The sequence below is a fragment of the Salmo salar genome, chromosome 18 (genome assembly GCF_965601325.2).
Source record: "Salmo salar chromosome 18, fSalSal1, whole genome shotgun sequence".
Taxonomy (NCBI): Eukaryota; Metazoa; Chordata; class Actinopteri; order Salmoniformes; family Salmonidae; genus Salmo; species Salmo salar.
Genome location: NC_138308.1, coordinates 59,521,916 through 59,544,339, shown reverse-complemented (window position 1 = coordinate 59,544,339; position 22,424 = coordinate 59,521,916). Strand labels below are relative to the sequence as shown.

The 22,424-nt window shown below is 43.9% G+C and overlaps 1 protein-coding gene across 1 annotated transcript in view; it reads right to left on the bottom strand.

Annotated features, from left to right (window-relative positions):
• Nucleotides 1-14,964, bottom strand: part of reep3b (receptor accessory protein 3b) — a 42,552-nt gene extending 27,588 nt beyond the window's left edge. The window contains exons 1-2 of the mRNA XM_045701198.2: nt 14,575-14,964; nt 985-1,057 (exon numbers count right to left, since the gene is read on the bottom strand). Of these exons, the coding sequence (XP_045557154.1) occupies nt 985-1,057; nt 14,575-14,606 (105 nt within the window). The 5' untranslated portion in view covers nt 14,607-14,964. The remainder of the gene's footprint in view (nt 1-984; nt 1,058-14,574) is intronic.
• Between the last annotated feature and the right edge of the window lie 7,460 nt (nt 14,965-22,424).

The following is a 22,424-nucleotide window of genomic DNA, read 5'->3' as shown; positions in this document are numbered from 1 at the left end:
GGTTACATTAAAATGTTATCTTAGCTACTTCATGTAGCTAACATATTCAAGCTTCACCTATTCCTCTTTGATTTAGAAGATACTGTTGCACAAACATGCTGATTTAGGCCTACACCAAAAGGTATTTATCAGGCTAAATAGCTAGCTATGTTTGCTCCGACTCAGTACATTTACTAGCTAGCTAGCCAGCTAACTAGTGATTAGCGGCGAACAAGATTTAGGCCCAACTTGCTAAAATACAAAACTAGCCGTTTGCAGATGTAAGGAACACAAAGTGTCATTATAGAAATGCTTGTGGATTTCTATTAAAGAAGCAAAGTAGAAATGCCATCATTGTTGCTTGTGCTGCATTGACCAGGCAGACTGAACGCATGCGTCTCGTGGTCAAGAGACAACAAACGCGCACCTTGAGTACGGGGCGGGGCTAGGAGAGCGAGAGAGAGGACTCAACTAACGTAGTAAACTATAAACATGGACGTTACACACCGCGTATCACATTTAACAAACCAAAACATTGAAATACCGTTATAGAAGGTAACGTAAAAAAAACAATACCTGTCTATAGTAAAATACAATATACCGCACAGCCCTATCTGCGTGGAATGAAGTAAACAAAGGGAAAAAAAAGAAATTGAGGAGAGGAGACGGATGATATCCTCATAAAGAACCTCTCCTAAAACCTGTTGGCCACACGCTCAATATAGCATTCCTGTAAGGCCCCTGCTTGGATTATTCTAGTGATGACAGGAGCCCAGCCTGCTGCATGTCTCCACAGATAGGCATGTCAATGTGTTTGTTTCCAGTCATAGGCAGTTAACTCCCATTCACATGCCTGGACTTGTTCTCAATACCTTCAGACTAGACACGGGCTGCGTTTCAAACTCATAGAAGACACACCCTCGTCTTACGCCCTTGGGGGAAGCCCACACACACACACTAGTATGATGAAAGCAATGATGTTGAAATAAGGGTCTTTGTACTTACATATTCCTTGACATTTTTGGTTTTCACTGCTTTGTAGGAATAGTATGCAGGATACAGGGTCCCGAAGACGAGCCTGTGTAGAGACCAGAGAAATATGAAACTATCAGCGTCAAGGCAAATCATTTACCACCAAGAGAAAACACAAAAGGACACATTCAGGTTCCTGTCGTCCTCCATGTAGCCTGGTGTTAGGATGCGCTACCACTCCCTATACATGGGGGGAGCTGGGACTGTACTAAACCAGCCTCCTGAGTTTCCTGTCGTCCTCTATGTAGCCTGGTGTTAGGATGCACTACCACTCCCTACACATAGGGGGAGCTGTGACTTCAACAGAGATTTGATCTAACATGTGCTCTTCGTTTACATCCTGGGGTCCAGGCTTGTCTGGGAGGGGGTATTGGGTTCTGGGAGGGGGTATTGGGTTCTGTGAGGACTCAGGAAGAGAACCCCCCCCCCAACCCAGCACGTCCCAGTGAGTGGATGACCCATACCAGATGTAAAGCCTACACATGGCTGTATGCCAAATGGCATCCTATTCCCTTTATAGTGCACTACCCATGGGGCCCTGGTCTAAAAGTAGTGCACTACCCATGGGGCCCTGGTCTAAAAGTAGTGCACTATATAGAGGATGCTGCCATATGGGATGTACTCCATGTATTATATACAGTCCCTATAGGATTCTCTCTGACCTGATCGGAGACAGGGCTGCAGTGAGGAGTCACTATGTATGTATGTATGTATGTATGCATGTATGCATGCATGTATGTATGCATGTATGTATGCATGCATGTATGTATGCATGCATGCATGTATGCATGTATGTATGCATGCATGCATGTATGTATGCATGCATGTATGCATGTATGTATGCATGCATGCATGTATGCATGTATGTATGTATGTATGCATGCATGTATGTATGTATGCATGCATGTATGTATGCATGTATGTATGCATGTATACTGCTCAAAAAAATAAAGGGAACACTTAAACAACACAATGTAACTCCAAGTCAATCACACTTCTGTGAAATCAAACTGTCCACTTAGGAAGCAACACTGATTGACAATACATTTCACATGCTGTTGTGCAAATGGAATAGACAACAGGTGGAAATTATAGGCAATTAGCAAGACACCCCCAATAAAGGAGTGGTTCTGCAGGTGGTGACCAAAGACCACTTCTCAGTTCCTATGCTTCCTGGCTGATGTTTTGGGTCACTTTTGAATGCTGGTGGTGCTTTCACTCTAGTGGTAGCATGAGACGGAGTCTACAACCCACACAAGTGGCTCAGGTAGTGCAGCTCATCCAGGATGGCACGTCAATGCGAGCTGTGGCAAGAAGGTTTGCTGTGTCTGTCAGCGTAGTGTCCAGAGCATGGAGGCGCTACCAGGAGACAGGCCAGTACATCAGGAGACGTGGAGGAGGCCGTTGGAGGGCAACAACCCAGCAGCAGGACCGCTACCTCCGCCTTTGTGCAAGGAGGAGTAGGAGGAGCACTGCCAGAGCCCTGCAAAATGACCTCCAGCAGGCCACAAATGTGCATGTGTCTGCTCAAACGGTCAGAAACAGACTCCATGAGGGTGGTATGAGGGCCCGACGTCCACAGGTGGGGGTTGCGCTTACAGCCCAACACCGTGCAGGAGGTTTGGCATTTGCCAGAGAACACCAAGATTGGCAAATTCGCCACTGGCGCCCTGTGCTCTTCACAGATGAAAGCAGGTTCACACTGAGCACATGTGACAGACGTGACAGAGTCTGGAGACGCCGTGGAGAACGTTCTGCTGCCTGCAACATCCTCCAGCATGACCGGTTTGGCGGTGGGTCAGTCATGGTGTGGGGTGGCATTTCTTTGGGGGGCCGCACAGCCCTCCATGTGCTCGCCAGAGGTAGCCTGACTGCCATTAGGTACCGAGATGAGATCCTCAGACCCCTTGTGAGACCATATGCTGGTGCGGTTGGCCCTGGGTTCCTCCTAATGCAAGACAATGCTAGACCTCATGTGGCTGGAGTGTGTCAGCAGTTCCTGCAAGAGGAAGGCATTGATGCTATGGACTGGCCCGCCCGTTCCCCAGACCTGAATCCAATTGAGCACATCTGGGACATCATGTCTCGCTCCATCCACCAACGCCACGTTGCACCACAGACTGTCCAGGAGTTGGCAGATGCTTTAGTCCAGGTCTGGGAGGAGATCCCTCAGGAGACCATCCGCCACCTCATCAGGAGCATGCCCAGGCATTGTAGGGAGGTCATACAGGCACGTGGAGGCCACACACACTACTGAGCCTCATTTTGACTTGTTTTAAGGACATTACATCAAAGTTGGATCAGCCTTTAGTGTGGTTTTCCACTTTAATTTTGAGTGTGACTCCAAATCCAGACCTCCATGGGTTGATAAATTGGATTTCCATTGATTATTGTTGTGTGATTTTGTTGTCAGCACATTCAACTATGTAAAGAAAAAAGTATTTAATAAGATTATTTCATTCAATCAGATCTAGGATGTGTTATTTTAGTGTTCCCTTTATTTTTTTGAGCAGTGTATGTATGTATGTATGTATGTATGCATCTATGTATAATGCAGTCGGAAAGTATTCAGACCCCTTGACTTTTTCTACGTTACAGCCGTACTCTAAATGTTTATACTGCCCAACAACACCACATATACAACAAAGCAACAACTGGTTTTATAAGTAAAAACTGAAAACTCTTTACACACAGTACCAGTCAAAAGTTTGGACACATCTACTCATTCCAAGGCTTTTTCTTTATTCAAGGTCCCTTTATAAAAATGGATTCCCTGAAGAATTCACAGCGTCCTGGAGGATCCAACCCAGTACTAGATGGGTGTACCTAATAAACTGGCCTACTGAGCGTATAAGAGTGAAATTCTCTTCCTGTTCGTTGTGTGTTTCATGGCCTCTGTCCAGGGACCCACCTCACTCGCCTCCAACACAGAGTTTATTTAGCTGTTGCCATAGAAACAGCAGAGGAGCTACACAGGGGCTCTAAGAATAGTCCTGGTTGGCTGTAGTCAGGCAGTCCTTTCTCTAAGCCTCCCTCACGTCAGGGAGGGAAGGAAGGAAGGAAGCTAAGGAAGGAAGGAAGGAGGTAGTCAGACAGTCCTTTCTCTCAGCCTCCCTCACAACAGGGAAGGAAGGACAGAAGGAAGGAAGGAAGGAAGGCTGTAGTCAGACAGTCCTTTCTCTCAGCCTCCCTCACAACAGGGAAGGAAGGAAGGAAGGAAGGCTGTAGTCAGACAGTCCTTTCTCTCAGCCTCCCTCCAACAAGGAAGGAAGGAAGGAAGGAAGGAACCTAATTTGTAAAAAGTCCTTCCATGTAACAGCGACTTATTAAATTAAAATGGTGATGTGCTTAGTTAATAGGTGCCATTTCTCCTTAATTTGGCTGCTGTTCTTTAAAAAAAAAATCAGCTTCATTTAGCACCACCCACAACACAGACAGCAGGAGGTAGACACACCATGGAAGTAGATTTACACTGGGAAGAAAACAACAACAACATCCCTTCCTACTGGACAGCAACGACTTAGCTTTACATTAAAAATGGTGGACTAATTATAAAGCCTGTTCATATTATTACACCTCACCAAGTTCTTCTGTTTGAGCAGGATCTGTCCTATAGGATATCAACAGGCTGCCTACAGTATATTCAGCTGTATTAGGTAGTGTAATGAAATGACTGTTTAGAGCGCATTGAGTTCAGGCAGCACTCCCAGACCATCACCATCAGGAGAATCTTTTATTTTTTTTGTCACATGCTTAGTAAACAACAGGTGTAGACTAACTGTGAAATGCTTCCTGACTGCAGAGATAAAGACCATAGAGAAATAATAGAAAAGTAAAACACGTAATAATAAATTACAATCGATACACAATGAATAACGATAACGCGGCTACACACGGGGAGTACCGGGTAATAACGCGGCTACACACGGGGAGTACCGGGTAATAACGCGGCTACACACGGGGAGTACCGGGTAATAACGCGGCTACACACGGGGAGTACCGGGTAATAACGCGGCTACACACGGGGAGTACCGGGTAATAACGCGGCTACATACGGGGAGTACCGGGTAATAACGCGGCTACATACGGGGAGTACCGGGTAATAACGCGGCTATATACGGGGAGTACCGGGTAATAACGCGGCTATATACAGGGAGTACCGGGTAATAACGCGGCTATATACAGGGAGTACCGGGTAATAACGCGGCTATATACAGGGAGTACCGGGTAATAACGCGGCTATATACAGGAAGTACCAGGTAATAACATGGCTATATACAGGAAGTACCAGGTAATAACATGGCTATATACAGGAAGTACCGGGTAATTGAGGTAGATATGTACATATAACTAGGAATATAGAGACAGAGCAGAGTAGCAGCGTATGTGATGATGTCATACAAGTTAGTGCAAAATGTAGGTAGTTGAATAGTTCAAATAGCATCCTGAACTAACTAGTTAGAAATCTAAATGAGAAGGGAATACCTAGTCAGTTGTACAACAATGCATTCAACCAAACTGAGTCTTCTGCATTTAACCCAACCCCTCTGACTCACAGAGAGGGCTGCCTTAAACAAAACGACGTTGTCGGCGCCCGGGGAGCAGTTGTTGTGAGTTAACTGGCAGTTCGGGGATTCGAACCAGCGATCTTTCGGTTACCGTAGCAACACCCTTACCCGCTAGGCTACCTGCCACCCTTGGGGGGTAGAAGCTGTTCAGGGTCCAATTGGTTCCAGACTTGGTGTATCGGTACCACTTGCCGTGCGGAAACAGAGAACAATCTATGACAAGCGTGGCTGGAGTCTTTGACAATTTTTTGGGCCTTCCTATGACACCGCCTGGTATAGAGGTCCTGGATGGCAGGAAGCTTGGCCCCAGTTATGTACTGGGCAGTACGCACTACCCTCTGCAGCGCCTTGCGGTGGGATGTCAAGCAGTCAGTCAAGACGCTCTCAATGGTGCAGCTGAAGAACTTTGAGGATGTGAGGGTACCATCTTCACGACTGCGTAGGTGCGTTTGGACCACGATAGATTGTTATTGATGCAAACACAGTGGAACTGGACGCTCTCGACCCGCTCCACTACCGCCCCGTCGACGTGAACGGGGGCGTGCTCAGCCCTCCGTTTCCTCAACCCGCTCCACTACAGCCCCGTCGACGTGAAAGGGGCGTGCTCAGCCCTCCGTTTCCTCAACCCGCTCCACTACAGCCCCGTCGACGTGAACGGGGACGTGCTCAGCCCTCCGTTTCCTCAACCCGCTCCACTACAGCCCCGTCGACGTGAACGGGGGCGTGCTCAGCCCTCCGTTTCCTCAACCCGCTCCACTACAGCCCCGTCGACGTGAATGGGGGCACGCTCAGCCCTCCGTTTCCTGTAGTACACCATCAGCTCCTTTATCTTGCTGACGTCGAAGGAGAAGTTGTCGTCCCTGGTACCCCACGGTCAAGTCTCTGGGACACAATCATTGGGTCACGCTTTATTTGGATAGTATTTGGATTTTTTTTATTACAGGATGGTCATACTATCAACAAACTACCTGTTGATAAGCAATTACTTGCTACGGTTAAGTTAAGGGTTAACGTTAAGGCTAGGGTTAAGTTTAGGCTTAGGATAAGGGTTAACATTAAGGCTAGGGTTAAGTTTAGGCTTAGGATAAGGGTTAACGTTAAGGCTAGGGTTAAGTTTAGGCTTAGGATAAGGGTTAAGGCTAGGGTTAAGTTTAGGCTTAGGGTTAACATTAAGGCTAGGGTTAAGTTCAGGCTTAGGATAACGGTTAAGAGGTTAGGGTTCATGTTAAGGGTTAGGAGAAGGGTGAAGGTTAGAGCTAGTGTTAGTCTGTAGAGCATCTACAGAAGGGCTATCCAAATGAAACATAAATCATTGTTTGCCTGGCCTGCAGAAATAGACCCTGTCTCGCTCGGGGAAGGCCACAGTATTTTCACACAGGGAAGGAGGACTATTTCTCCATAAACCTTGAACATGAAGGAGAAAGAGCCTGCAGAGAGGCTTCTTGAAACAATTGTGTGAAATGGGGCCTCACTAGCAGCATGTAGCTGAAAAAAAATACACCCATACACAAGCCTTAACATTCTGTTTTAGATTAACTTTCCCAGTTCTGGTAAAAATAGAAATAAAAAATAAAATGTAATCTCGGACAGCACACCCACCGCTCGCTCACGGCTCCTAGCATGAAGCCTGGGAGAGAGTCAGATGTAGAGTTACTGGGATAAAGACAGAGTTAGGATTTTAAGATCCAGGCAGAGAGCTCACCTCCAACATCTGGTTTCAGCTACAGGGTAAAGGGCTGACAGCTTTCCTCTGTGGAAATACACATCTGTCGCTACAGTCCTTTCAGACATCTTTTGTGGTTAAAAATGGCGTCTTTCCTTTCCCCCCCAACGCAGTTAAGCCAAAACTACACCCCGTTATTCAGTATTACTACGCTCCCGTTGGCTAGCTAGCGTTGTCTCACTCACAGGCGATCAGCGCAGAGACAGTGACCTTCTAAGGTAAGGATGGAAAGTGTAATTTAACAATTAGCTGCCTACCATAATGCAGGCCTATTATCATCAACATCATCATCATGTCCTACCATAATGCAGGCCTATTATCATCATCATCATCATCATCATGTCCTACCATAATGCAAGCCTATTATCATCATCATCATCATGTCCTACCATAATGCAGGCCTATTATCATGTTTGTTAACATTTGCCCATGTATTTATTTTCAGAGTTTCAATAAGTTGTAAAAATGTGAGAGAACTCTGCTGAATTCCCTCAGTTGAAGGTCAGCTAAGTTAACCGAGGCTACTCAACGTTACTAGTTAACTGAGGCTACTCAACGTTACTAGGTCGGTATTTCAAGTTATATTATCATTAGTGGTCTATAAATCGGGTTAAAAGCATATGCTTATTATTCATAATTTCTCTAATATTTATTAGCTAAATCAGTCAGTGGAATACACTATGCTACAGCCATTGAATCTGTCTGAGCGTTAAGGGATGTTTAATGGCTAGTTCGGTCCACGTCATTATGTTATTATATTTTCAATCTTTAAATACAAGGGCAAATGTTATTAAATCAGTGACTGAAATTTCACGTGCCATGATATTCACTTCCGGACTTGGAGACTTGGAGAGCGCTCAAAGCACTGTAGAACGGCCCTCTGAATAACAGGGCAAGGTTTAGGATTAACTGCGTTGGGAAAAATAGACGAGTTAAAATTCCAGCCCTTTATAACCAGATCTGTCCTGGTCATTATCCTAACTAAAATCACAACGTTCCAGTAGAAGTAAAAACAATAGAAAAACAAAGTGTTGGTCCCATGTTTGATGAGCCAAAATAAAAGATGCCAGACATTTTCCATACAGACAAAAAGCATATTTTTGTGCACAAATTTGTTTACATCCCTGTTAGGGAGCATTTCTCCTTTGCCAAGATATGATGACGGAGCATGCAATTGGCATGCTGACTGCAGGAATGTCCACCAGAGCTTCTGCCAGAGAAGCCGCCTCCAACGTCAATTTAGATCATTTGTCATTACATCCAACCGGCCTCAACCACAGACCACATGTAATCACGCCAGCCCAGGACCTCCACATCGGCTTCGCCACCTGCAGGATCGTCTGAGACCAGCCATCTGTCTAGTAGAGAGGCCAGACGGAAGCCACTCCTCAGTAAAAGGCACATGACAGCCAACTTGGAGTTTGCTAAAAGGCACCTAAAGGACTCTCAGACCATGAGAAACAAGATTCTCTGGTCTGATGAAACCAAGATTGAACTCTTTGGCCTGAATGCCAAGCGTCACGTCTGGAGGAAACCTGGCACCATCCCTACGGTGAAGCATGGTGGTGGAAGCATCATGCTGTGGGGATGTTTTTCAGTGGCGGGAACAGAGAGAATAGTCAGGATTGAGGGGAAATAGCTATGCAACAATGCTCCCCATCCAACCTGACAGAGATTGAGAGGATCTGCAGAGAAGAATGGGATAAACTCCCTAAATACAGGTGTGCCAAGCTTGTCGCGTCATACCCAAGATGACGCGAGGCTGTAGTCGCTGTGTCAACAAAGTACTGACTAAATTAGTTTTCTAAATATACTGCTCAAAAAAAATTAAGGGAACACTTAAACAACACATCCTAGATCTGAATGAAAGAAATAATCTTATTAAATACTTTTTTCTTTACATAGTTGAATGTGCTGACAACAAAATCACACAAAAATAATCAATGGAAATCCAATTTATCAACCCATGGAGGTCTGGATTTGGAGTCACGCTCAAAATTAAAGTGGAAAACCACACTACAGGCTGATCCAACTTTGATGTAATGTCCTTAAAACAAGTCAAAATGAGGCTCAGTAGTGTGTGTGGCCTCCACGTGCCTGTATGACCTCCCTGCAACGCCTGGGCGTGCTCCTGATGAGGTGGCGGATGGTCTCCTGAGGGATCTCCTCCCAGACCTGGACTAAAGCATCCGCCAACTCCTGGACAGTCTGTGGTGTAACGTGGCGTTGGTGGATGGAGCGAGACATGATGTCCCAGATGTGCTCAATTGGATTCAGGTCTGGGGAACGGGCGGGCCAGTCCATAGCATCAATGCCTTCCTCTTGCAGGAACTGCTGACACACTCCAGCCACATGAGGTCTAGCATTGTCTTGCATTAGGAGGAACCCAGGGCCAACCGCACCAGCATATGGTCTCACAAGGGGTCTGAGGATCTCATCTCGGTACCTAATGGCAGTCAGGCTACCTCTGGCGAGCACATGGAGGGCTGTGCGGCCCCCCAAAGAAATGCCACCCCACACCATGACTGACCCAACGCCAAACCGGTCATGCTGGAGGATGTTGCAGGCAGCAGAACATTCTCCACGGCGTCTCCAGACTCTGTCACGTCTGTCACATGTGCTCAGTGTGAACCTGCTTTCATCTGTGAAGAGCACAGGGCGCCAGTGGCGAATTTGCCAATCTTGGTGTTCTCTGGCAAATGCCAAACGTCCTGCACGGTGTTGGGCTGTAAGCACAACCCCCACCTGTGGACGTCGGGCCCTCATACCACCCTCATGGAGTCTGTTTCTGACCGTTTGAGCAGACGCATACACATTTGTGGCCTGCTGGAGGTCATTTTGCAGGGCTCTGGCAGTGCTTCTCCTGCTCCTCCTTGCACAAAGGCGGAGGTAGCGGTCCTGCTGCTGGGTTGTTGCCCTCCAACGGCCTCCTCCACGTCTCCTGATGTACTGGCCTGTCTCCTGGTAGCGCCTCCATGCTCTGGACACTACGCTGACAGACACAGCAAACCTTCTTGCCACAGCTCGCATTGATGTGCCATCCTGGATGAGCTGCACTACCTAAGCCACTTGTGTGGGTTGTAGACTCCGTCTCATGCTACCACTAGAGTGAAAGCACCGCCAGCATTCAAAAGTGACCAAAACATCAGCCAGGAAGCATAGGAACTGAGAAGTGGTCTGTGGTCCCCACCTGCAGAACCACTCCTTTATTGGGGGTGTCTTGCTAATTACCTATAATTTCCACCTGTTGTCTATTCCATTTGCACAACAGCATGTGAAATTTATTGTCAATCAGTGTTGCTTCCTAAGTGGACAGTTTGATTTCACAGAAGTGTGATTGACTTGGAGTTACATTGTGTTGTTTAAGTGTTCCCTTTATTTTTTTGAGCAGTGAATAAATTAACAACCATGTCTAAAAAACAGTTTGTGCTTTGTCATTATGCGTGTAGTGTGTGTAGATTGATGAGGGCGGAAAAAAGTAATTTTAGAATAAGGCTGTAACATAAAAATGTGGAAAAAGTCAAGGGGTCTGAATACTTTCCAAAGGCACTGTATATGTGACTAACAGAAGCATATCTGTATTCCCAGTCATGTGAAATACATAGATTAGGGCCTAATTTATTTAAATTGACTGATTTCCTTATATGAACTATAACTTTGAAATTGTTGCATTTTGCGTTTATATTTTTGTTCAGTAGTTAGAAAACTAAAATTGAGCCCGCAACATTTCCATTGATGTAAGCAAATGTAAATCATCCATAAACAGTGAGTAGAGTCCATTGTATATTACATGACTCATTTCACATTCCTATTCCACGATGCCTCAAAAACAAATCAATCATAAACACACCTTATAATGACTAACCTATGGAAAGGTATGAAAAGGACCCAGCCAACGCCACACAGCAGTCTGGAAAAACTGACTTGGGAGACAAGATAATCCACTAAACCATAACGTGGTTAAATAACTGTAATAACCACTTAAAGAAGGCTCTACAATACATGCCCCAGTACCTTGAAGTTATTTTTGTCATTGGTGAATTAAATCATGTGATCAATGACATGGCAGGTTAATTTGATTCGGTGAAAGCAGACAGGAAGAGAGGTCAGAATCAGTGCATTGAGCCTAGTTCTGCCCTCAAGACTTCAGACTTAGAACTGTAAACGCTAAACGTGGATACAGGCAGACCTTAACTGCCAAGTTAACTTGTCTGCAGCGTAATATGGCTAGCCAGCCCTGTAGACTAGAGCATGTGTTATCTAATGCATATGGCTAGCCAGCCCTGTAGACTAGAGCATGTGTTATCTAATGCATATGGCTAGCCAGCCCTGTAGACTAGAAAATGTGTTATCTAATGCATATGGCTAGCCAGCCCTATAGACTAGAACATGTGTTATCTAATGCATATGGCTAGCCAGCCCTGTAGACTAGAACATGTGTTATCTAATGCATATGGCTAGCCAGCCCTGTAGACTAGAACATGTGTTATCTAATGCATATGGCTAGCCAGCCCTGTAGACTAGAACATGTGTTATCTAATGCATATGGCTACCCAGCCCTGTAGACTAGAACATGTGTTATCTAATGCATATGGCTACCCAGTCCTGTAGACTAGAACATGTGTTATCTAATGCATATGGCTAGCCAGCCCTGTAGACTAGAACATGTGTTATCTAATGCATATGGCTAGCCAGCCCTGTAGACTAGAACATGTGTTATCTAATGCATATGGCTAGCCAGCCCTGTAGACTAGAACATGTGTTATCTAATGCATATGGCTAGCCAGCCCTGTAGACTAGAACATGTGTTATCTAATGCATATGGCTAGCCAGCCCTGTAGACTAGAACATGTGTTATCTAATGCGTATGGCTAGCCAGCCCTGTAGACTAGAACATGTGTTATCTAATGCGTATGGCTAGCCAGCCCTGTAGACTAGAACATGTGTTATCTAATGCGTATGGCTAGCCAGCCCTGTAGGCTAGAACATGTGTTATCTAATGCATATGGCTAGCCAGCCCTGTAGACTAGAACATGTGTTATCTAATGCATATGGCTAGCCAGCCCTGTAGACTAGAACATGTGTTATCTAATGCATATGGCTAGCCAGCCCTGTAGACTAGAACATGTGTCATCTAATGCATATGGCTAGCCAGCCTTGTAGACTAGAACATGTGTCATCTAATGCATATGGCTAGCTAGCTAGCCCTGTAGACTAGAACATGTGTTATCTAATGCATATGGCTAGCTAGCTAGCCCTGTAGATTGGAACATGTGTTATCTAATGCATATGGCTAGCTAGCTAGCCCTGTAGACTAGAACATGTGTTATCTAATGCATATGGCTAGCTAGCTAGCCCTGTAGACTAGAACATGTGTTATCTAATGCATATGGCTAGCTAGCCCTGTAGACTAGAACATGTGTTATCTAATGCATATGGCTAGCTAGCTAGCCCTGTAGACAAGAACATGTGTTATCTAATGCATATGGCTAGCTAGCTAGCCCTGTAGACTAGAACATGTGTTATCTAATGCATATGGCTAGCTAGCTAGCCCTGTAGACTAGAACATGTGTTATCTAATGCATATAGCCCTGTAGACTAGAACATGTGTTATCTAATGCATATGGCTAGCTATAGCTAGCTATCCCTGTATACTAGAACATGTGTTATCTAATGCATATAGCTAGCTATCCCTGTATACTAGAACATGTGTTATCTAATGCATATAGCCCTGTAGACTAGAACATGTGTTATCTAATGCATATGGCTAGCTAGCTAGCCCTGTAGACTAGAACATGTGTTATCTAATGCATATAGCCCTGTAGACTAGAACATGTGTTATCTAATGCATATAGCCCTGTAGACTAGAACATGTGTTATCTAATGCATATAGCCCTGTAGACTAGAACATGTGTTATCTAATGCATATAGCTAGCTATCCCTGTATACTAGAACATGTGTTATCTAATGCATATAGCTAGCTATCCCTGTATACTAGAACATGTGTTATCTAATGCATATAGCTAGCTATCCCTGTATACTAGAACATGTGTTATCTAATGCATATAGCTAGCTATCCCTGTATACTAGAACATGTGTTATCTAATGCATATAGCTAGCTAGCCCTGTATACTAGAACATATGCCATCTAATGCTTTCACTTATGTATTACTTTTAAATGAATTGTCTGATTGTTTTGAAGCATTGACAGGATGCCTTTACCAGTGACTCATGTCCAGTGTCGGCTACAGTGGAAGAACATAACACTGAGTAGACTGCAAATACTGTGCTGTCTCTTCTCCCAATCACACCTGAAGCAGTCTCCCCCCTCCTATGTACTGTGGCCTACAGTACAGTTATGTAATTGTACTGGACCATGAGTTGTGAGGGGAACTCAGAGCATAAAAAAACTAGGGCGTTTTCTTTCTCTAAAAATGTACAAACTCGTCCATCATCTGGTCTCACATACTTGTGTCGTTCAGCAAGCTAACTAGTAGTCATGGGAGTGTGTATTGGTTGGGCTACTTGAGTTGTGCATTATTCTGGTGGACGGCGACAGAAAATAACCCTACCACATTGTAACTTAGCCGGCTTTACAACAACAATAAAAATAGTTTCCTGTCAGCAAAGACATATGTATTCTCTCTAGGAACTCTACTTGACGTAAAGTGAAATGTCCTTCGCTATCAAATAAACTGAATCTGAACCGCACCACATTCCGTGCTTCAATTACACCAAACTTCACCCGAAACAACATCCTACCTCTAAATCTACCCCCAGTACACACAGCAGGAATGTAATGCGGTTCCAACGCTAACTAACTTAACTAGTTTCTAGATAGTATAAGTTGACTTGCTGACCTGCCCCTAGCTAGTTAACAAGTAGCTAAACAACATCCTAATGGTACAACTCTTACAGGGCCAAACACCTAAACAACAACAAGCTAACGTTAAGACAGCTTGCTAGCTAACGTTAGCTAATAGTTGTTATTAAAATGTTGACAAAATTATGACTTTAATTTTTTTTTTTACATAACTTCTACAAATATATAACTTCGAAATGAATGCCATAGAATAAGCGAAATTGCTTTGCCTAAAAGTAATTTTAAAGTGCCATGCTAACATCAGCGTTAGCATGCTAATTGGTTAGCTAGCTAAACTTGTAACGTTGTTTACCTCTCCAGCTAGCTAGCTATAGAAAACACTTTTTTTTTAAAGTTATAAATGATAATCATTTCCGCAAAATACAATATAAAATTCGCCCTTAACTTACACAACGCTTCTGGAGATCATCCACGACACCATGTTTCCAGATGGAGGTTTGTTGAGAGGCAAGAGAGAGAGAGAGAGAGGCAGGAGAGAGAGAGAGGCAGGAGAGAGAGAGAGAGAGGCAGGAGAGAGAGAGAGGCAGGAGAGAGAGAGAGAGGCAGGAGAGAGAGAGAGGGGCAGGAGAGAGAGGGGCAAGAGAGAGAGAGAGAGGGGCAGGAGAGAGAGAGAGAGGGGCAGGAGAGAGAGAGAGAGCAGGAGAGAGAGAGAGAGAGGCAGGAGAGAGAGAGAGGCAGGAGAGAGAGAGAGGCAGGAGAGAGAGAGAGAGAGGCAGGAGAGAGAGAGAGGCAGGAGAGAGAGAGAGAGGCAGGAGAGAGAGAGAGAGGCAGGAGAGAGAGAGAGGGGCAGGAGAGAGAGAGAGGCAAGAGCAGAGAGAGAGAGGGGCAGGAGAGAGAGAGAGAGGGGCAGGAGAGAGAGAGAGAGGGGCAGGAGAGAGAGAGAGAGGGGCAGGAGAGAGAGAGAGAGAGGAGGCCCAGGGGCCGGAGAGGTAACGGCTACACCGGGGTGGTGGTAAAACACCGGAAAACACTCCCGTAGGGGTAACAAGTTAACTACGAGCTATCTTCTCAACCATGACTTTGAAAAATAATATATAAAACGTGTTGTTTCACAATCTAAGTTAAAGCAGCCATCGGATAAAGAGAGAAGTTACGACTTAGATATAGCTATGTTTAAATGATTTGGGTCCAACTCCTTTGGGTCCAACTCCTTTGGGTCCAACTCCTTCACCTCTCCTATGTCTGTGCTTGGCACGCAGAAAGACGCTCCACACCAGGTGACGGAAAATCAAATAGACCTTCCTCCTGCTTTATCTCATTGGACAGAAGTGCCTGGTTACACCAATGCCGCATAACTATTGGCTAGTGAAGATGGTACTTGTGAATTATGATGAAATATCTGATTGGTGTAGATTTCCATGCGTGGCGAGTATGAACCAATCACGGTACAAAGCGTTGAGAATAGTATTGTTGCTTTACAATGCGCTGTTGTTGTTGCGAGGAAGTACTGTAAAATAACAACCTTATCGGTTAGCAGGGATTTATTTAAAAATAGACAAATTATACTGGATTAATGCACATCACGTAGTTTTCATTTGCAGAGAGAGCACATAATGAGCCATAACACAGAGAGAAACCTATATCTGTAATTATTGGAAAATATTATATGTGTAGAATTTGTCCTTATTAACTGACTTGCCTAGTTAAATTAAAAAATATATTTATATATTGATTAATTTCATGCCCTGTACTATAAAGTATTCTCTCTTATACAACACTGTACAAAGTCCAACAACAAAATAATTTGAGGCATTGAGCCGTTTCATAGGGTTTAGAAAATATTACGATATACGCAGTAGAGTAGATCACGAATAAATCTTTAACATGGTGGATGTTGATTACTACAATCACAAAAAAGAAAATGTCTGGTCAGGTTTCTGATGAACCGTACTATTGTGTTCTGGTCAGTAGCCTACAGATGGGAGATCAGAGGTATAGCAGTACACTGGGAGCCTCTTCTTCCATGCAGTGGATTTAGTCTGTGAACAGGGGAAAGCCCTACAGTGTATTTCAACTATTTTAAACAGATAAAAATATAAATGTCCACTCCACTCCACATTGAAGTAAACCCCAGCACACCATCCCATTGCACATGACCTAATCCAATCAACCCCCAGCTACGGGAGACATTCTCCAAATGCACTGCAGAGGACTAATGTAATAAGAAACCATTGTATTAAACCCAAATGGGCTTTCTTCCAAGGTCTTTAGTGAGCTTTACATTAGCTCACAAGACTTTGCTACTAATATACAGTAGTGGACTGCTTACTTGCATAATAATAGCCCCTTGTCGGGAAATATAAAATATAGATGTATTTCTATTTAGTAAATGCTAATGTCCAAGAATGTAGGCAGTCTAATGGCCCACAATGATATAGCAACATTAGCAGGACAGGAGACTAAACAGACTAAACTCTGATTTTCAGTGGCATGATGTTCATCACAGTATATTGACTATTTCCTCATGTCATAGAGTCTAGGTGATGTGGGTAAGGCGGAGTCAGGCGCAGGACACAGAGATGAGTAATAATAGTAACTTTACTCAAAAATAATCCTCCAACAAGGAGAACGAAAAATCCAGAATCACATAAACGAGACAACTGACAACAATAAACACGCACAAAACCATGATGGCTTAAATAGGGAAAAAATTCAAACGAAATGGGAACCAGGTGTATACAATACAGACAAAATCAAATGGAAAAAGAAATGTAGATCGGTGGAGGCTAGCTTCTCTAGGGCCAGTGGGACGATTTCGTCCCACCTACGTAACAGCCAGTGGAACCCTGTGGCGCGTTATTCAAATACCTTAGAAATGCTATTACTTCAATTTCTCAAACATATGACTATTTTACACCATTTTAAAGACAAGACTCTCGTTAATCTAACCACACTGTCCGATTTCAAAAAGGCTTTACAACGAAAGCAAAACATTAGATTATGTCAGCAGAGTACCCAGCCAGAAATAATCAGACACCCATTTTTCAAGCTAGCATATAATGTCACATAAACCCAAACCACAGCTAAATGCAGCACTAACCTTTGATGATCTTCATCAGATGACAATCTTAGGACATTATGTTATACAATACATGCATGTTTTGTTCAATCAAGTTCATATTTATATCAAAAACCAGCTTTTTACATTAGCATGTGACGTTCAGAACTAGCATACCCCCCGCAAACTTCCGGTGAATTTACTAAATTACTCACGATAAACGTTCACAAAAAACATAACAATTATTTTAAGAATTATAGATACAGAACTCCTCTATGCACTCGCTATGTCCGATTTTAAAATAGCTTTTCGGTGAAAGCACATTTTGCAATATTCTAAGTAGATAGCCCGGCATCACAGGGCTAGCTATTTAGACACCCACCAAGTTTAGCCCTCACCAAAGTCAGATTTACTATAAGAAAAATGTTATTACCTTTGCTGTTCTTCGTCAGAATGCACTCCCAGGACTTCTACTTCAATAACAAATGTTGGTTTGGTTCAAAATAATCCATAGTTATATCCAAATAGCGGCGTTTTGTTCGTGCGTTCAAGACACTATCCGAAAGGGTAAAGAAGGGTGGCGCGCCCGACGCGTTTCGTGACCAAAAATTCTAAATATTCCATTACCGTACTTCGAAGCATGTCAACCGCTGTTTAAAATCAATTTTTATGCAATTTTTCTCGTAAAAAAGCGATAATATTCCGACCGGGAATCTGTGTTTTAGTACAAAGAGAGAGAAAATAAAAACATGGGGTCCCCTCGTGCATGCGCCTCAGTCTCATTGTCCTCTGATAGACCACTTACCAAAGGCGCTAATGTTTTTCAGCCAGGGGCTGGAATTACATCATTCAGCTTTTTCCCGGGTCTGAGAGCCTATGGGAGCCGTAGGAAGTGTCACGTTACAGCAAAGAGCCTCAGTTTTCAATAAAGAGAGTCAAGAAGAACAAGAACTTGTCAGACAGGCCACTTCCTGTAAGGAATCTTCTCAGGTTTTTGCCTGCCATATGAGTTCTGTTATACTCACAGACACCATTCAAACAGTTTTAGAAACTTTAGGGTGTTTTCTATCCAAAGCCAATAATTATATGCATATTCTAGTTTCTGGGCAGTAGTAATAACCAGATTAAATCGGGTACGTTTTTTATCCGGCCGTGTAAATACTGCCCCCTAGCCCTAACAGGCTAGAAAGCCGGTGACGTCGACCGCCGAACGCCGCCCGAACAAGGAGAGGCACCAACTTCGGCGGAAGTCGTGACACATATAATGTATATCTGGCATCTGATAGAATCTGTGAATTGAACTGTGGACTCCATCCAGACAGTGGCAAGAAAAAGTATGTGAACCTTTTGGAATTACCTGGATTTCTGCATAAATTGGTCATCAAATTTGATCTGATCTTCATCTAAGTCACAACAATAGACAAACACAGTCTGTTTAAACTAATAACACACAAACAATTATACATTTTCATGTCTTTATTGAACCCACCATGTAAACATTCACTGTGCAGGGTGGGAAAAGTATGCGAACCCTTGGATTTAATAACTCCTTTGGCAGCAGTAACCTCAACCAAACGTTTTCTGTAGTTGCGGATCAGACCTGCACAATGGTCGGTAAGAGTTTAGGAAAATTCCTCTTTACAAACCTGTTTCAGTTCAGCAATATTCTTGGGATGTCTGGTGTGAACTGCTCTCTTGAGGTCAGGCCACAGCATCTCAATCGGGTTGAAGTCAGGACTCTGACTGGGCCACTCCAGAAGGCGTATTTTCTTCTGTTGAAGCCATTCTGTTGTTGATTTACTTCTGTGTTTTGGGTCGTTGTCCTGTTGCATCACCAAACTTCTGTTGAGCTTCAATTGGCAATTACATTCTCCTACAAAATGTCCTAATAAACTTGGGAATTTGTTTTTCCGTCGATGATAGCAAGCTGTCCAGGCCCTGAGGCAGCAAAGCAGCCCCAAACCATGATGCTCCCTCCACCATTCTTTACAGTTGGGATGAGGTTTTGATGTTGGTGTGCTGTGCCTTTTTTTCTCCACATAGTGTTGTGTGTTCCTTCCTTGCAAACATCTCAACTGTAGTTTCATCTATCCACAGAATATTTTGCCAGTAGCGCTGTGGAAAATCCAGGTGCACTTTTGCGAACTTCAGACGTGCAGAAATAATTTTGTTTTTGGACAGCAGTGGCTTCTTCCGTGGTGTCCTCCCATGAACACCATTCTTGTTTAGTGTTTTACGTATCGTAGACTCGTCAACAGAGATGTTAGCATGTAAGCATGCAAGTCTTTAACTGACACTCTAAGATTCTTCTTAACCTCGTTGAGCATTCTGCGCTGTGCTCTTGCAGTCATCTTTCACTTACGGCCACTCCTAGGGAGAGTAGCAACAGTGCTGAACTTTCTCAATTTCTAGACAACATCAAGGCTTTTAGAGATACTTTTGTAACATTTTCCAGCTTTATGCAAGTCAACCACTCTTAATCTTAGTTCTTCTGAGATCTCTTTTGTTCAAGGCATGGTTCACATCAGGCAATGCTTCTTGTGAATAGCAAATTAACATTTTGAGAGTGTTTTTTTATAGGGCAAGGCAGCTCTAACCAACTTCTCCAATCTCATCTCATTGATTGGATTCCAGGTTAGTTGACTCCTGACTCCAATTAGCTTTTAGAGAAGTCATTAGCCTAGGGGGTTCACATAGTTTTTCCAACCTACACTGTGAAAGTTTAAATGATGTATTCAAAATAGACAAGAAAAATACAATCATTTGTGTGTTATTAGTTTAAGCCCATGGTGTTTGTCTGTTGTTGTGACTTAGATGAAGATCAGATCAAATTTTATGACCAATTTATGCATAAATCCAAAGGGTTCACATACTTGTTCTTGCCACTGTAGATAATATTGAATGTTATTCATGAACACGCCAGTAGGCTAGAGAGATTCCCCACGGGATCCCTGGTCTCACAAGCGAAACTGAACACAGATACCACATTTGTGTATTGAATAGACAAGGCTTAAACTCTCAATGAACTGCCAGTGTTAATGTTGCTGCACAATGTCAACATTACAAGGCTATTCAAAATGGCTATTCAAAATGTGGAATCTTTACAATAGTGATAAGGATAATGAAATTCCTCTTAAGTCAGACAATTGCATTTTTCTCTGTACTCTACATGCGAGGATTTGATTAATGCATGAAGAAGCAATTGCAGAAATAATTTTGTGATTGCTTCTGACTGAAAGCATGATGCCACTGAAGGGTACGATGCCATTTCTAATTGCAATCATTGGTGTTCAAGTTGCTGAAAATTAGACTGGTGGAATTGCCTGCTCTGCTTCGATACATCTCGGCTGGTTGGACTCCTCTGTTTTCAGGAGGAGAGTGTATCTGGGTCCCAAAAGGCACCCTATTCCCTATATAGTGCACAACGTTTGACCAGGGCCCATGGAGTAGTGAACTATGTAGGGAATAGTGTTCTGTTTTGGCCAAGCAGCACAGTTTAACATCCGTCTCAGGTGTTATGTAATTCTATCAGCAGCGGGGTATGTTTCTCCATCCAATCAGCCCTGACCTAAAGGTAACACAAGGCTGATTGGCTCCAGTGGACAGGCTTTACACACAGCGAGACACCTTCTCCTTTATATTACAGGCAGCACAGCACAGCCATAAGGCAAGCCTCAGGGGGAGAGCTGTAAAAGGGATAAACAGAGAAAACACAATAGCACAAAACATATAATAGATTTTTCCCCTAAACTGTGGTTGAGCCGCATCAACAAGAGAAAATAAAGCTTAGATAAATAAAAAAAATAAAAAAAACATAATTTCCTACATTTAAAATATCTATTGTCTTATGCATTGTATTTGATATCTGTCAAGTTATTATCAAAATATACCCGTACATCACTAATATTCAATATAATAATACATCATTTTATTTTTTGGGGACAAATGTACATAATGTTTCTGCCGCCGTCTCTTATGACCGAAAAGAGCTTCTAGATATCAGAACAGTGATTACTCACCTCGTATTGAAGGAAACATTTTTTATTTAACGAGTCGGACGAGAGGGATTGACTCCAGACACCCGACAAGGCCCTCATCCCCGTCATTCGCAGGAGAAAAAGACGGAGGTATCGAGGACGAAGTTCGGGGTGCCATGTAAGGATCCGGCAACGAGTGGGTAATTTGCCTTTACCATCAGTCCTATCAGCCAACGTACAATCATTGGATAATAAAATAGACAAACTACAAGCACGTATATCCTACCAACGGGACATTTAAAAACTGCAATATCTTATGTTTCACCGAGTTGTGGCTGAACGACGACATGAATAACACAGTTGGTGGGTTTTAAGTGTTTTCGGCAGGATAGAACAGCAGCCTCTGGTAAGACAAGGGATGGCAGTCTATGTATATTTGTAAACAACAGCTGGTACACGATATCTAAGGAAGTCTCAAGGTTTTGCTCGCCTGAGGTAGAGTATCTCATGATAAGCTGCAGACCACACTATTTACCAAGAAAGTTTTAATCTATGTTCTTCGTAGCTGTCTATTTACCACCACAAACCGATACTGGCACCAAAACCGCACCCACTTTGCCAAAACACAGCCCCCACACTACATTAGAGGGATATTTTCAAACCACCAACTTACTACCCTGAGACAAGGCCGAGTATAGCCCACGAAGATCTCCCCCACGGCATGAAGCTGAGGGGGACGCCAAACCCGGACAGGAAGATCACGTCAGTGACTCAACCCACTCAAGTGACGCACCCCTCCTAGGGACGGTATGGAAGAGCACCAGTAAGCCCGTGACTCAGCCCCCATAATAGGGTTAGAGGCAGAGAATCCCAGTGGAGAGAGGGGAACCGGCCAGGCAGAGACAGCAAGGGCGGTTCGTTGCTTCAGTGAAGACACTTGCCAGTTGGTCAGCGCATGCTCGGAGTACACGTCCTGGTAATCCGTCTGGCCCTGCGGCCTTGTGAATGTTGACCTCTTACTCACATCGGCTACGGAGAGCATGATCACACAGGAGCCCCTCAGGGGTGCATGTTCAGTCCCCTCCTGTACTCCCTGTTCACTCATGACTGCACGGCCAGGCACGACTCCAACACCATCATTAAGTTTGCTGATGACACAACAGTGGTAGGCCTGATCACCGACAATGATGAGACAGCCTATAGAGAGGAGGTCAGAGACCTTGCCGTGTGGTGACAGGACAACAACCTCTCCCTCAACGTGATC